Here is a 16,652-nt window from a genome sequence, read left to right on the forward strand (position 1 = left end):
TTTGAATGTCTTCTCAATAACCATTTCCTCAAACATCTTGAATCCCACAGTCTTCTATCTGACCAACAATATGGCTTTCACAAGGCAAGATCTACCGGTGATATCCTTTCTTACATTACAAATGTCTGGGCCTCTTCTCTGAGAGACATTGGGGAATCCTTTGTTGTAGGCCTTGATATCTCAAAAGCCTTTGACAGAGTTTGGCATTGGGGTCTGATATCCAAGCTTCCCTCTTTCGGCTTTCCTCCTTCACTCTGCCCTCTCATGCCAAGCTTTCTCTCCGACACTCTATATCCGTAACTGTTGATGGTTCAACATCTTCCTCCTTCCCTATTAACAGAGGTGTCCCTCAGTGTTCTGTCTTGTCTCCAACACTCTTCCGTCTTTTTATCAATGACCTTCTATCTTCCACAAAAAACCAAATGCACTCGTATGCTGATGACTCGACATTACATTCCTCCATGTTTTTTCCCATCTGCCCCATCTTCCCTCACTCAATCTACATCTTGTTTGATCACAGCCCCCTCTTTAAATTCAGATTTGGACAAGATTTCTCAGTGGGGCAAATGTAATCAGGTTAAGTTTAATGCTTCTAAACCTCAAATTCTTCCCATCTCTCTCTCTAGAACCCCTCTTAAATCTCCATTGAAAGCTCCACAATTACACCATGTGATTCAATAAACCTACTAGGTATTACCCCAACATCAAATTTATCCTGGAATCCATACATTACACAAATAGCTAAGTCTGCCTCGAAGAAACAAGGAGTCCTGTTCAGATGTCGAATATTCTTCTCCTCTCACCAGTTGCTTCAACTTTATAAAGGATTGATTCGTCCTTGTACAGAGTACTGCTCTCACATCTGGGGAGGTTCTAGCTCCACATACTTACTCGACAGAATTGAATCCAAAGCAATCCGACTAATCAACTCTCCCAAAACCTACTGGACCCGACTCCCAAAATCTGACCTCAAAACTCGACCTGCTTGAATTACTCTCCTTCTCTTCTCAACAAAGTTGGCTCTCCTTCTCTTTCTACAGATATTACTTCGGTTTTTGCTCACAAGAACTTGCTGCTTGTGTACCTCCACCATGAGCGAGACCACGGAATACTCAACAAGTCACTATCATCTGGTGGTTGGTGTTGGCTTAGCGGTTAGGGTGCTGGCTTGGGATCCTAGGATCCTGAGTTTGAATCCCGGTCGATCGCTAAATTAACACCAGGGGGGTTGACTCAACCTGTCATCCTTCCGAGGTCGGCAAATTGAGTACCAGCTTGCTGGGATGAATGATCCCGGTGTGTACACCAGTTTAGAATAGGTACACCGTATCCCTGCGCATCGTAAGAGGCGACTAAGGGTTGGCGTCAGGAAGGGCATCCGGCCATAAAAACATTACCTCAAACAGGGAACCATGATTGTCATGGGGCCCGCAAGGCTAACCCCCGCTCTAGCGGGGAAAATGGCCTTAAAACGATCATTCATTCATTCACTAACATCGCATGATTATTGTGTAGCCATTGGTAAATCAAGGGTGGGCTGTTATGATGTTTGTTTCTTCCCCTCCACTGACAAACTCTGGAACTCTTTACCTTCTCATGTCTTTCCAAACCTTCCAAACGGACCAAGTCGACCTTCCCCTTTTCAAAAAGCATATTTTTTACTTCCTCAAAAACTTAGACCATTCTCTCTTTCTTCACTTTTCTATCAATGCAGCTCTTTTATTTAAGGACTGGCCTCAATGAGGACTATATAGTCCATGACCGGAGCCTTCAACATTAAAAAATAAAAATAAATAACTTTCGTACCGACCCTCGTACATATCAAACTGCTAGCCATTATACCTAAATTTCCCTTAACTTCACTGCATTCCCGATAACTCTACCGCTTGCAAGACACACAAATAATATAATATAATTTGAACGTACTCCTTTACCACAAGTCACACAGGGCCATTTTCCACTCTCATTCCTTTCTCCTTCACAACTAACCATCAGTTTCATCTTGTTGAGATTAATCCTTAATCCCTTACACTCCATTGCTTCCTTCCAAATATGAAGCATCTGTTTCTAATTCTGTTTTTGCTGTCAAGGCTAGGTCATCTGTATATAATAGTTCCAATGGAAATCCTAAACTCACCTCTTTCGTAAGCTCTCCCAGAACTATTACAAAAAGCAAAGGTCTCAACACTGATCCCTAATGTAAACCTACTTTCACTTCAAGTAACTGTATATAGCCTCCACAAGATCTTACTGATGTTATTGGCATCTTATACATTGACAAAACTACCCTCACAAAATCCTCTGTTACTCCTCATCTCCCAAGTGTCCATTCCACAACTCCACTTAGTACTCTAATCGCATGCCTTCTCAAAAACTACAAACACATGGTGTAACTTATTCTTCTTTGCTAAATACTTCTCTTGAATCCACCTCACTATAAAGATTGAATCTGTCATTGGCCTTGCACTCACCAAGCCAAATTGGTTCTCATCTCTATTGACAACTCCTCTCAATCTGTTCTCAAGTATGGTCTCTTCAATGCTTAACCTAACAACTTCACGCCTCTGTTTGATAAAGTAGTAGGTCACCTTTCATCTTAAACAAAGGTACAGTTATACTGTCCAACCAATTGTCAGGGTTATATCCATTCCTCCATATCATCCCGCACAACTCAGTGATCCACTTTACACCCAACTCTCCTGCTGCCTCCACATCTCAAACACAAAAAACAGTCGGGTCCTGCTGCTTTACCTTCCTTCAATTTCTTCATAGCTGACTGAACCTGTCCCTCTGATATTTCCTCCTCTGCGCCTTCTACTAAATACCAACTAGAATGACACTGATGTCAAGACGTCAACCAATATGCCTTCGTCCACATCAACACATAATTATACATACTTTTATTAAGTTTGATATTAATCCCTTCAGCTGTTCCCAAGTATCACATTTTTACCTGACATGACCTCAGACATTTGACCTCTTGATGACAAAATCTAATCAGTTCATCTTTCCGTCACAATATATACTTTTACCAAGTTTAGTCATAACTCCCATCACTGGTTCACAAGTTAGCTCAGTAACAGAATTTTTGTTTTTACCTAATTGGACCTCCGACCTTTTGACCCCAAAATCGAATCAGTTAATATTTGCAAAATTATAAATATTGTACCAAGTTTGACTTTGATCCCTTCAGCCATTCTTCCATTATCGCGGAAACTAAAACCTATCACGGACGGACGCATACACGGACGGACGGACAACCCCCAAAAATAATGCCTCCGACGACTTAGTCAGCGGAGGCATAGAAAAGTAAAGTGACCTTCATACCATCTGCAGAGATGCAAGCAACCAGCGAGAAGCCTCATGTGGCTGCAGTCCTTCAACCATTTTGGCAAATGACCGCTGCACTCCAGGAGATCCCAAGGCATTCAAGATCTTCTCTTGATAAATGCGGATATCGCAAACACTTCTATCCTCCTAAGAGGCAGGAAAAAATGGATCAGAGAGCTAGATTGCAACATTCATCATCCTTTATCGTTTTGCTAACATGTGGTAAAAAGTGGGAAAGATACACAGTGCACTGAAACTGGTATACAGAAAGGCAAAACCTGGTGGCAGATTGACAGTTGATGAATGACCAAAGGTAAGAAGAAAACAAAACACATTCATAAGAAAAGACTCCAGTTAGAACATGCATAGAGTCAACCACATTTGTATTGCAAATAAGGATTGTTTAGAGGAAACTCCATCTCAAAGGAAAGGAAACCATCTCACAAGGAAACTCCATCTCACACTCTTACGATGTCTCTCCGAAAAGACCGACCGGACAACCCTCCCATCCACTTTCTGAATAATCCTCTCCAAGAATTTCTGTCACTCAAGCTTTTGGGTCTCACTATCTGCCATGATCTTTCCTGGGAAAACCACATTTCAAATCTGGCCTCCAAAGCCAGTCGCCAACTGGGCATCCTCCGTCATGCGAAGTCCTTCCTTGGCACACCTGAGCTCCTCACCACATACAAGGCTTTCATCCGCAGCTCAATGGAATACTGCTCTCCCCTCTGGGCTGGTGCTCCTGCCTCACACCTAGCTCGTCTTCACGCTGTTGAAACCAAAGCGTTCAGAATGATTGGAATCTCCCACGATGAAGCTAACTCCAAGGGCCTTTGACTCACTCACCGCATGCAGGTTGGTGGTCTTTCCGTCTTCTACCGACTCCTCTCCGGCCTTGCCCCTCCAGCTCTCTCTGGGCTCTGTCCCCCAAATATTCCTACAGGTCGCACAAGATCTGCCTGCAACCCTCTTATGGTTAAACTGCCAAAATCAAGACTCGCTGCTCACCTTCACTCCTTCATTCCTCTTTTCTCCCGCCTCTGGAACAAACTCCCTCACTCTCTTCAATCCCACTCCACCCTCCAGGTCTTTAACCATCTTTAACCTATCACGTTTAACTTTAACAGCTTAAACTTAAACGTTTAACAGCTTAACTTTAACAGCTTAACCTAACAGCTTAAAGGTTAACAAGGAGAGATGCAGAAAATAGGGCAAAATGGAGAAGATTGTCATGGGGACTGCAAGGCTAACCCCCGCTCTAGCAGGGAAAATGGCCTTAAAATGCATGTTGTTTGTTGTTGTTGTTTAACTTTAACAGCTGTTCACCACCATCTCTTATCTTCCCCCATCCAAAACCTTGATCTTTTCTACCCCCGCTAATTTCACCCCAAATCCACTTTTTTGAAATACCAACTTCTGTCCTGGAAGTCCTTGGTGTCCTTGTGTTTTATACTTCTCCCACCCTCCCCCCTTCCCACGCCTCCTCCCCCCAAGCCCTCTCCCTCCCACACATCTCCCGATGTCCCTGCTCTCAAATGTTGTGTTTGTGTGCTTCCCCTTCTCTCGCCATCTTGTCTACCGCTCCCTCTTTTTATATATTTTGTTTGTCTGTTTGATTTGTTTGTGAAATAAATGTTAGCTCTTTCACAAGCCTCGATTCTGTATACAAAAAAAAAAGGAAAAAAAGGGAAGTCAAATATACAAGGGCAGCTGGGATAAGAATATTCCCAAAGCTTAAATTATGGAGACAATTATCTTATGTAACACAGACTGTTTTTTCTCGCAAAAAAATTCTGCAGTCATTTATATGGCCAAGACAATATGTACCAAAATAAAGCACATCCAGATTTCAGTGGTAGGGAGGTCAATTACCACAGACCATTGAATGAGGGCATTTGACCTCTCGGATCCAATGCTTCCAGTTGCAACACTTTGCCATCCTCAATTACACCCCTTGAAATATCATGGTTTTGATTGTTCCTTCAGTGTAGTATGACAATAATTTACTTGAAGGCAAACTTTATTTGCCTTCAACTAGGTATAGTAACCTCTTATGGCATTGTCAGGCTGGCAGGATGGCCGCGAGGTACGCACAATTGCCTCCAAGCTGTCTAGCCTAAGTTATAAATTTGGCCCAGCAATAAACTGTCACAGGAAGGGTGATTCATCAATGTGTGTGTCATTCCTCGGATAGATGTTAAATGGGTGTCCCATTTGTTGGTATTAGTTGGTGGATGTTAAAGACCCCACGGTGTCCTTCACGAAGAGTAGGCAAGCTATTGGCAGCACGTTGAGCAAATTCCAAATTCCTGCACCAACTACTGCTCGGAAAGCAATGGCAAACTACCCAGTCAGTATAACCCTTGCTCAGGAAGCTGCTTCAGCGGCACCGACGCTGTGAACAGTATTGTACATCAACAAGAGGCACCTGCCTCAATGACTGCCCTCGGCCTACTGACCAATCCTACAGGCTGCGACTCCATATTGCTCATGTCAATGTGTGAATCTGTTGTGGAAGTTGAAGATCAGTTTTTTAAGATGGTCAGATTGATAAATAAAAAGAGATTTTATTTATCAAGAATAAGTACAAAAATGAAACAGATAATAAAGTCAGCTCAGCACCTGTTCCTGGAGTGCAGGGCAAACCATCTCCTGCCAAGATTGAACCCTCTTCGAGACTTGTGTGTCATTAGAGAACTTCTGTGCCTGTACAAGGTACAGCTCAACGCACTGTTGCACCAGTTCCTCGTAGCCTGCACAATGCTCTCTCCCCCCTCCTATGCCCTCCACTTCATTCACTGGGTGCTCAACATCCAGGCCTCCAGCAGATTCTAAATCTTCGATTGCTGAGGAGCAGGTGAGGGCAAAGTTGACAATTTCATTGAATTGATCATTAAATCTCCTCTCCTCCTCATTTATCACTAATTACAAAAATACTCACCAATTACTGCTGTCAGAGGACCTTGGGGGGTTAGATTCAGATCAGATTCAAAGTCATCACCATCGAAATAAAGAAATGAGATGGTCAAGCAAATATTACGCACAAGGTAACAAAAGGAAAAAGACAAAAGAAGGAAGTATTGATGTGGGGTGGAAAACGTTGACAAAATGTACCTGATTGTGCAAAAGGTAACTCCTCTTGCTCTTCATTTCTAAAGTGCTCTCTTTCCAACTCCAAACTCTCAATTTCATTTCCTTCGAGGTCTCGTGCTTCTTCTTCTTCTTGCCTCATTATCTCCACAGTCTCACTACATCCTTGCAGGATCTGTAAACACGAGTGGCACGGAAATGAGCAAATCCTTTACCCTGGGAAAAAACAAACTAACAACATAAACCAAAAAGCTAAACAGGATAGAACGAATTAAGGGAGGGTGGGAATTACCAGATGCTTCTGAAAGTGCTGCCGAATACTCAGAATCTTCTTCTTTCTCATCCAGTAAAGCGCATCAAGCTCTTAAAGATGACAGTTCAAAAGCCAGCATGTTACACCATATCCGGGTCAAAAGGAACATTTTAATTCAGTTGCCAAGTTAGTATCAAAAGCTTACCAGGCAACATGTACGACACAGCTTTCTTACACTGGGAAGGGTAATCTGTAAGAAATGGAAAAGTGGTTGAACATATTAAATATTATTTTTAAAAATACCCTCGAATCTGTCCCTCCTTTTTACATAAACAAGCAGAGTTCAACATTCCCTCACCTCAACACCTCTCCAAACTTAAGTACAACTTAGCAAATGCAATCCACATTTTTGTGCCTCATCCAGAAGGTCTTTGTGGGTTACATAGTTGTCGGTAAACACTGGTGGCTTGTGTCTATTTAACCAAACTATGATGGATGAAAAAAAAAAAAAGATTCAAATTAAAATATCAAAGTGAAAAAAGATCGATTTTACCTTTTGCATAATTTTTTTGGTTTTAGAATATATAATGTACCAAAGACAAACTCAATGCATTGTCGATAATTACCTTCGCAAAAGCGGAAGGTTATGTTTTGATCGCTGTGTATTTATTTGTATGTCTGTGTGTGTGTGTGTGTGTATGTTATTCGCATAACTCAAAAAGTATTCAACCGAATTGCATGAAATTTGGTGGGATGATTGGTTATTATACGGGACACATTTGATTAGATTTTGGGAGCAATCGGGTCAAAGGTCAAGGTCAAGGTCACGAAAAGGTCAAAATCGTATTTTTACCATAGCGCGGTCAATTTTTATCCAATTGGCATGCAACTAATGCCAAAATGTTCAGAATTCAATGCCCGATCTTGTGATATACGACATGACCCAGTGAAGACATTACCCTTGTTAGCGGTTGGGGGTCAAAGGTCAGGGGGGTCACGACCTTGCAAAATGTGCGTTTTTTGTCATAACTCGGTCAATTCTTATCCGATTTGCATGAAATCAGCACCAAACTGTTCACTGTTCTGTTCCCTACACTCCCATGCCAAGTACAGAACAGTAGCTGCGGCGAAGGTATGCGCTCTACCGAGTGCCCGTTCTAGTTTGCTTTGCATTCCAACATTCAGTGGTTCCAGTATTTCCAAATCATTCAGCAGTATTCGAAGCATCCAGTGATTGATTGAAATGCATACAAAAACGTGTCATGTAATACACATTTACAGAATGGAGTAATAACCTTCCCCAGTAATTCACGTACTTGACGAAGAAGACAACCGCTTCTCTGATAAAACAATAAATGCATTCTACATTTCTCTGAGCAACTATTCAATGTTTTTTTGTGTCTTTAGCTCTGATTGCTATGTAATATAACAACAGGATATGCAACTATCGGGGACGCCTCTCTTCGCGGTGGTTGTACACCCAATGCAACAACAACAACAACAACATGCATTTTAAGGCCATTTTCCTGGCTAGAGCGGGGGTTAGCCTTGCGGTCCCCATGACAATCTTCTCCATTTTGCCCTATTTTCTGCATCTCTCCTTGGTAACCCCCTTGCCCGCATTTCTTCTTCCACCATCTTTAGCCAAGTCTTTCTCGGTCTTCCTGTCCTCTACTTCCTTCTACATTCATTTCCATCACTCTTCTCAACCAGTCACTTTCATCCTTCCTCAACACATGACCAAACCATCTCAACCTGTTCTTCTTCACAACATCAATCACAGGCTCTATTCCCATCATTTTTCGCAATTCATCATTTGTCTTCCTCTCTCTCTCAACGATACTCCGCACATCCATCGAACCATTCGCATTTCCACCCTTTCCAACCTTCGTTGCTGCTCTACGTTCATTACCCATGTCTCGCTCCCATAAATCATAACACTTCTCACACATGCAGCATACACCTTTCCCTTCAGCTTCAACGACACTCCCCTCCTCATCAGCACGCCACTCAGTTTCCCGAAATTTCTTCCATGCACATCTCACTCCAGCAACCGTTGCCGAGTCTGATCCACCTTCCCCATGTCTCCGAGGTAGCAAAATGTTTTCACACCTTCCAGCTTCACGCCGTCTCCAGGATCCAACTCAACATTTCCTCCATCTGCAGCTCCCTCTGTGCACACCTTACATTGAAAGTAGCTGCCACACTGGTTAATGACCCTCTCAGACCACCACATTTTTTAAGGAACCCACTCAGCGCACATTGTACATTGAATGGAGTTCACTCTGACACCCTTCCTGCACACAGCACAGGGCCACTTCCCAGTTCTTTCCAACTCACCACATGCTTTACCACTTGCCATCACCTTCGTCTTTCCGATATTCACCTTCAGACCTTTTGTCTCCATACATTCCTTCCACTTGTTCATCTTTTCCTTCAGTCCATCCATACTTTCCGCAATCAACACCAGATCATCTGCATACAACAACTCCCACGGTAAACCCTCCTTTACGTTCTGAGCCAGCACCTCCATCACAGCTACAAATAGTAGTGGACTTAGTACCGACCCCTGATGTACTCCCACCTTCGCCTCAAACTCACCACTGTTCCCGTCCTTTGTCCTTACAGCTGTGCGCGCTCTTTTGTACATTGCCATCACTACTCTGATCAACCATTCCTCCACTCCTAACTTCCTCAATGCCCATGTCAATACTTTGCGTGGAACCCTATCGAATGCTTTCTCCAGATCAACAAACCCAAGAAACAACTTCTTCCTCTTCTCCTGCAACTGCCTCACAATAAAAAGCACATCTGTCGTTCCTCTTCCTGGCATAAATCCAAACTGCATTTCGTCGATCTTCACTTTCTTCCTTATCCTCCTCTCCAACACCCTTTGCAATACCTTCATTCCATGCTCCAATAACTTTATCGCTCGGTACGAGCCACACTCTAGAGGGTCACCTTTCCCCTTGTATAGAGGGACCAGGGTACTCAGTTCCCAATCCACTGGAATGCGGCCTTCTTTCACCGCCAGATTACAGATCTCTGTCATTCTCTTCACACCCCAACTTCCTGCTGCCTTCAACATATCTCCCACAACTCCCGTCGGCCCTCTCGCTTTTCTACTCTTCATTGCTTTTATCGCTTTGGGCCAGCTTCTTTGGGCCAGCACCCCTTTCTTGTGCCTCACCCTTCTTGATGCTGTGGAAAGCAAGGCCCTCAAAATCAATGGGATCTCTCACGATGAAGCTGAGTGTCTCGGTTTGTTACTTTGACATCGAGACCGGTCCGTGGCCTCTTTGTGTTCACCACATCATTTTTTGGTCATTCACCCTCTGCGCTCTCCTGGCTCTGTCCCTCCCAGGTTTCTGCACATGGTCTGCTCGGAACCCTCTTCTTGTTAAACTCCTCAGATCCAGCCTCACGACTCACCTCGAGTCATTTGTTCCTCTTTTCTCTCACTTGTGGAGCCAACTTCCCCAGTCTGTTCGGTCCCATTATTCCCTCCAGGGCTTCAAGAGAGCTGTTCACCTCTACCTCTGGTTATCCACCGTCCATAATCATGATATATTCTACCCCAAATGACCCCATTCCTAAGCACGGTTGTGAATTGTGGACCAGCCCTGGTGTTGGGCTAGCGGCTAGGGTGCCGGCTTAGGATCCTAGGATCCTGGGTTCGAATCCCGGTCAATCGCTGAATTAACGCCAGGGGGGTTGACTCAGCCTGTCATCCTTCCGAGGTCGGCAAATTGAGTACCAGTTCACTGGTAATTCCCTGCTTGTCGTTAAAGGCGGCAAAAAGGGTTGACGTCAGGAAGGGCATCCGGCCGTAAAACATTGCTTCAAAAAGGGGACCGAAAAACAACAACAACCACAGTTCCCGAAAAAGGCCAACCCCCGCTTGCGGGGAAAAATGGCCTCTAAAGGTGGTTTTTTTTTTGCGTTTATCGCTTCCTCAACTTCCTTCTCAGTTATCTTCTCTGCCGGTCCTAAAACTGGGTTACTCTCTATGTTGCCATCCCATTCATTCTCTGTATTCAACAGCATTTCCATATATCTTTTCCATCTTCCTTTAATTCCATCTGGGTCCACAACGATTTGTCCCACTTCATCCTTCAAGCAACTCACCCCCATCACATCACACCTCTCTTTCGCTATCTGCTTTGCAATCCTGAATACTGCTCTCTGACCCTCTCCGAATCCAAGCGTTCTCCGAACATTTTCCTGCATGCCTCCTGCGCCTTTGCTACCTCTTTCTTTGCAGCCTTTTTGGCTGCCTTATAACTTTCATGCTCTGCTGTTTCTGCTCCCGTACCCTTCGCCTTCTGCCACTCCTTGAACTTCTTCCTCTTCTCGTCAATCCTCTTTCCAACTTCATCATCCACCACCACGTTTCCGAGTGCCTCGGTGGTCCTTTTGTCCATCCACATACCTCACCAACGGCTCCCAACAGACTAGCTTTCATTGACATCCAACCACTTTCAAGCTCAACCACATCACCCTCTACCCTACTCAGCCTCTCTTTTAATGCCTCCCTTACTGTCACCTCTTCCAACCTCCACACCTTCATTCTCGGTTGGTACTTCACCCGCCGAGCTCTCCTCGCACCTTTCACCCTTATGTCGCAGACAACCAAGTGGTGCTGTGAAACAGCCTCCTACCTCAGGATCACCTTTGTGTCCCGGAGGTGCCCCCTATCTCGCCTACGCGCCATCAGGTAGTCAACGGTTGTCGTCGACCCACCTGACGTGTATGTAACAAGCTTATTATCCTCTTTCTGGAACTGAGTATTACAAATCAACAAATCAGCTCCATCAGCAAACTCCAAAATCCTTTCACCTTCTCCATTTCTCACACCATATCCATAACCCCCCATGAACTCCCTCAAAACCATCCATACTCCTTCCCACATGTCCATTTAGGTCTGTACACCCAATGCAAGTCGGGGGCAAATCTTCCCCATTCTTCCCTGCTGCCCGGATTCGTTTGTGCAGCTCGGTCATGCTCATAGTGACGATCAGTCTCCATGGACCAGTCCTTTCCTTCTTATCTGTCTTTTTTTCTTCTTTTTTTTTTCTTCTTTTTTTGTATGCTGAATCGAGGCTCGTGAAAGAGCTAACATTTATTTCACAAACAAATCAACCAGACAAACAAAATATATGAAAAGAGGGAGCGGAAGACAAGATGGGGAGAGAAGGGGAAGCACACAAACACAACATTTGAGAGCAGGGAGATGTGTGGGAGGGAGAGGGCTTGGGGGGTTGGGGGGAGGAGGCGTGGGAATGGGGGTGGGGGGGGGGGGTTGGGAGAAGTATAAAACACAAGGACACCAAGGACTTCCAGGACAGAAGTTGGTATTTCAAAAAAGTGGATTTGGGGTGAAATTAGTGGGGGTAGAAAAGATCAAGGTTTTGGATGGGGGAAGATAAGAGATGGTGGTGACCAGCTGTTTTAAAGACCTGGAGGGTGGAGTGGGATTGAAGAGAGTGAGGGAGTTTGTTCCAGAGGCAGGAGAAAAGAGGAATGAAGGAGTGAAGGTGAGCAGAGAGTTTTGATTTTGGCAGTTTAACCATAAGAGGGTTGCAGGCAGATCTTGTGCGACCTGTAGGAATATTTGGGGGACAGAGCCCAGAGAGAGCTGGGGGGGGGGGCAAGGCCAGAGAGGAGTCTGTAGAAGACAGAAAGACCACCAACCTGCCTGCGGTGAGTGAGTGAAAGGCCCTTGGAGTTAGCTTCATCGCGCGAGATTCCAATGATTCTGAACGCTTTGGTTTCAACAGCGTGAAGACGAGCTAGGTGTGAGGCAGGAGCACCAGCCCAGAGGGGAGAGCAGTATTCCATTGAGCTGCGGATGAAAGCCTTGTATGTGGTGAGGAGCTCAGGTGTGCCAAGAAAGGAATTCGCACGACGGAGGATGCCCAGTCGGCGACTGGCTTTGGAGGCCAGATTTGAAATGTGGTTTTGCCAGGGAAGATCATGGCAGATAGTGAGACCCAAAAGCTTGAGTGACAGAACTTCTTGGAGAGGATTATTCAGAAAGTGGATGGGAGGGTTGTCCAGTCGGTCTTTTCGGAGAGACATCGTAAGAGTGTGAGATTTGTCAGGATTGAAAGACATGTTCCACTTGTTTGCCCAGTCTGTGATTTTGTCCAGGTCTGGTCTTCTCCCTTTCCCTTTGTCTCTTCTCCCCCCCCCCCCTTTTTTTCTTTTCTTTCTCTCTCTCTCTCTTGATTGCCATGTCAGATTGTCATGGGGACCGCAAGGCTAACCCCCGCTCGAGCAGGGAAAATGGCCTTAAAATGCCTGTTGTTGTTTTGTTGTCTCTCTCTCTCTAACTCTAACTCTGCTGTGGCCCCGACTTTGTGAAGGCAGCGGTAGACCATCCTATATGTGGGGGGTCTCTGGGTCGCTCCTGGGAGATGAATCGGCTGTCTCCATGCCACGGGCTTGTTCAATAGAACTGTCTGGGCCTATACAACAACAACATAACAAAGTTATCCTCTAGAGCCAGCTGCAGACTGGGCATCCTGTGTTAATTGAGGTTTTCTTGGAAAATTAGAACTACTAATCATCTACAAGATATTTGTGCATAATTCAATGGAGTACAGTTCTTCGCTATGGGATGGCACCCCAGCATCACATCTGTCTCTCCTGAATTCCGTGGAATCTTTAGTTCTCACAATTATTGGAATATCCTGGCTCCCACACAGGGTTTATTGCTCTCTGGTCGGTGGTCTCTGTTTTCTTCCGTCTATTCTCCGATATCACTCCTTCGGCGCTCGATCGTCCAACCATCCCTATGTACAAGTTCTTACAGTAATCCCCTCTTCGTTAAACCTGCAAAATTCAGGCTGACTGCACGCCTAAACTCTTTTATTCCTCGCTTCTGCCATCTATGGAACCACTTTCCAGAGGCTGCTCTGTGTCCTGTTTGGTCATTCCCTTGATGCTTGTCCCACTGTTAGTTCTACTTTGCTCTTTTCTGAGCTCCCTCCTGTAAAGTAAAAACAAAACAACAAGTATAAACAAAAGCTTAAGCCAAATCTGAAGCATCCTCATGAAAGATCCCCAATTTTAAATCCAACCACCCCCAAGATCATACATGATTGTGCAAACCACTCGTGAAAGCCAGGTATCTTGATGGCTCCTTTCCTCTTCCTTTTGTGGCTGACAAGTGAATGGGGAAGAACCCAACACTTTCCTACAAGTGAAGGGTTGGGACACAAAGGTGGGGAAACAACAAGGATATTTTAACAAAAATGTTTCACATTTCCACATTAACCCTTGTGTGTAGTGTTACGTGCTCCTCCCCAGACCCTGGTCACGGTGTACCTTCGAGCCCCGAGAGGAGTCACGGCAGAAAGATGTGTTATTCTTTATGCCAAGGATCAATGGTGAAACCACACCAATTGTTACCAAACAAACAAGTATTGTATTAAGGTCACACAAGAATAACAGTACAATAACAATATTAATCAAAAGTACAATCAATGTATATCATTCCTATGATGGTACCATCAGTTTCGTAATATATAACTCACTGTGCTCCAAGTGAGCGAAAAGAACATCCCCAATGTCTCTTTCCCGGCTTCAAGCCAAAGTCGATCCACTCCAGTGATCGTCTGTACGATGTCGTATCGAGACCAGAATCCCGTTGGGTTGACAGTTACACTGCCAAAGATGGGCGAAGGTGTCCTCGAGAAGCGACGGGGAAATCACACCTTCAGGTATGGACGTTTGACGGCTCTCAATCGGCGAACCGCAGATTTCCCACTCAAAAGCCACGTTACACACACACACCAAATTAACGTCTGGATGCGGTGAGAATGGTTGAAGTGAAGTGAAAAACCTTGAGCGATGCGCAAAGCGCGCGAGTCAAAATGGCCGACGGCCCGTTCTCGTGGCGTAACGGCACTCCGATGATTCTCGTCGGAATCAACCACAAAACCTGTCACGCAGGTTTATCTGTCACAGCGATGACAACTCTGTCGCAGGAATCCCTTTCCCGGGAAACCCAAAGTTCACTCGTGACCCTCGTTCGCCAATCGTCCGACTCACTCGCTCCGCCTTCTCTTCCTCTTCGTCCGGTTCCGGTTTCATTTAAAACATTAACTTTTTTACCTTTTGAAAATAGTAATCTATATTTCCCTTAAACGACAACAATAATAGTACATGGAACCAAAAATGTTTACAGTGGATGAAAACCACAACAACGGAAGTGACGAATCTGTAACACTTCCCCCCCCCCCCCCCTCAAGAAAGAAAGCTTGAACATCGTGAAAACTTTCTTTGCAGGCAAAAACTCTTTTAACAAACAAAAGTAAAACTCACACCCAAATGGTCAATTCACGTGAACAACCATAATTCATATTCCCTAAAATAAAGCAACAAAACTTCCAAACCACCTACAGGAATTTCCAAAGTTAGTTCACTCTGGATAAAGCATCGGCAACGACATTGTCCCTGCCCTGTACATGCTCAATTTCCAAGTTGAACTCCTACAAAGCCAAACTCCATCTCATCAACCTCTGGTTTTTATTTTTCATTTTTTGAATGAAGGTTAAGGGGTTGTGATCAAAAATCAAAAGCAAAGCAAATCTATAGCACTTTCTGAAGGAGGCCGAGCTGAGAGCCAGGTTTCATGGTGGTTGGGTGGTGAGGCCTGGAAGTATTCACTGCATGGACGCATTTAGGAACATGGAGTTCACGGGTTAATCCGTGTAGGAATCTTGGCTCAGCTGCTCCTGAGCACTCAGTGCTTCCAACTCGTCTCTTGATCATAAAAATCATAATCACAGTTGTGGAGTCGGGTGTTGTAGTCACGTGAGTAGCGGTCCCCATCTCGGCTACCACCGTAATAGTCATCCCGTCGAGAGTTGCCAAAACTGCGCTGCTGCTGCTGGGAGCCTCTGGAGTAATCACGACTGCGGCCGCCACCAAAACTACTACTCCCACCCCAGGAGCCATAGCCACCCCTGAAACTACCTCCACGTTTTCCTCCTCTGTAGCTCCCTCGACGCCCATGGCCTGCCTTCTCTACTGTTATGGTCCGACCATCCAAATCCTTGCCATTCAAATCCTTTTCTGCATCTTTGGTGTTCTTTGTGTTTTCAAACGTGACAAAGCCAAACCCTCTCGACTTTTGCATCTCCCTGTCTTTTATCAGCAGCACTTCCAAGAGTGGTCCATATTTGCCAAAGATAGAGTCCAGAACATCTTCACTTGTGTCAAAGTTCAGTCCACCTACAAAGAGATTGCCAACATTGCCTCCATCCATGACTTGTGTGTGCTGACACTTAGTTTCAGGGTACTCGACAAGAAGTGACTGTGCAAAGCGTGACGTCAGTACCTTCTCCTTCTCTTCAGAGCGCTTCCTACCCATAGCACAAGTCGCAGCACAGGATGGAAAGATACCCGGAATCTCCTGCTCTAACTGTGCGGTGTTATTTTCCATACTAGGCTTTTCAACAAACATCGGATTACCAGAAACTCGACCACCGGCCAAATCATTCCCGATAACAAAAGAGATTCCCTTTACAGGAAGAGTGGCTTGTAAACCTACGGTGACCGGTCCTGACACCAAATCAGACTTTAAATGGATGACATGAAGTGGAGCTTTAACATAGCCACCAACCCCCTGTAAAAGAACACTAACACCAGTTGCCGTCTTCTCTGACAATGGCAAAATGCCCTCAAGCATCAAAGATTGATGTGCTCCTGTGTCCCTCAATACCCAAACAGGTCTCTGGTTCGTTAAGTTTCCATCCAGTGACACAAATCCCTCTGAAATAAAAGGTTTGTAACCCTCTTGAACAAGGTCGTTCTGTGATGCCATAACTTTGGCATGGGAACCTTTACAAGGCACTGTCCTCCAAGGACGATTTCTCGCATTTGCCAATGCATTCGGAGTTGTACTAGATTGACTCCGCTCCTGATTTTTCCTTTTCAGGACATAACATTGGGACATCAAATGCCC

General features: G+C 44.9%; 1 protein-coding gene across 2 annotated transcripts in view; it reads right to left on the bottom strand.

Annotated features, from left to right (window-relative positions):
* NCAPH2 (non-SMC condensin II complex subunit H2) overlaps nt 1–16,652 on the bottom strand; it is a 73,245-nt gene that overhangs the window by 8,093 nt on the left and 48,500 nt on the right. For both annotated transcript variants that reach the window (XM_068133871.2, XM_078767128.1), the window contains 6 exons: nt 13,779–13,877; nt 6,882–6,926; nt 6,716–6,786; nt 6,448–6,598; nt 5,956–6,179; nt 3,328–3,477 (listed from right to left, as the gene is read on the bottom strand). In XM_068133871.2, the coding sequence (XP_067989972.2) occupies nt 3,328–3,477; nt 5,956–6,179; nt 6,448–6,598; nt 6,716–6,786; nt 6,882–6,926; nt 13,779–13,877 (740 nt within the window). The remainder of the gene's footprint in view (nt 1–3,327; nt 3,478–5,955; nt 6,180–6,447; nt 6,599–6,715; nt 6,787–6,881; nt 6,927–13,778; nt 13,878–16,652) is intronic.

The sequence above is a fragment of the Myxine glutinosa genome, chromosome 13 (genome assembly GCF_964187855.1).
Source record: "Myxine glutinosa chromosome 13, kmMyxGlut1.1, whole genome shotgun sequence".
NCBI classification, from domain to species: domain Eukaryota; kingdom Metazoa; phylum Chordata; class Myxini; order Myxiniformes; family Myxinidae; genus Myxine; species Myxine glutinosa.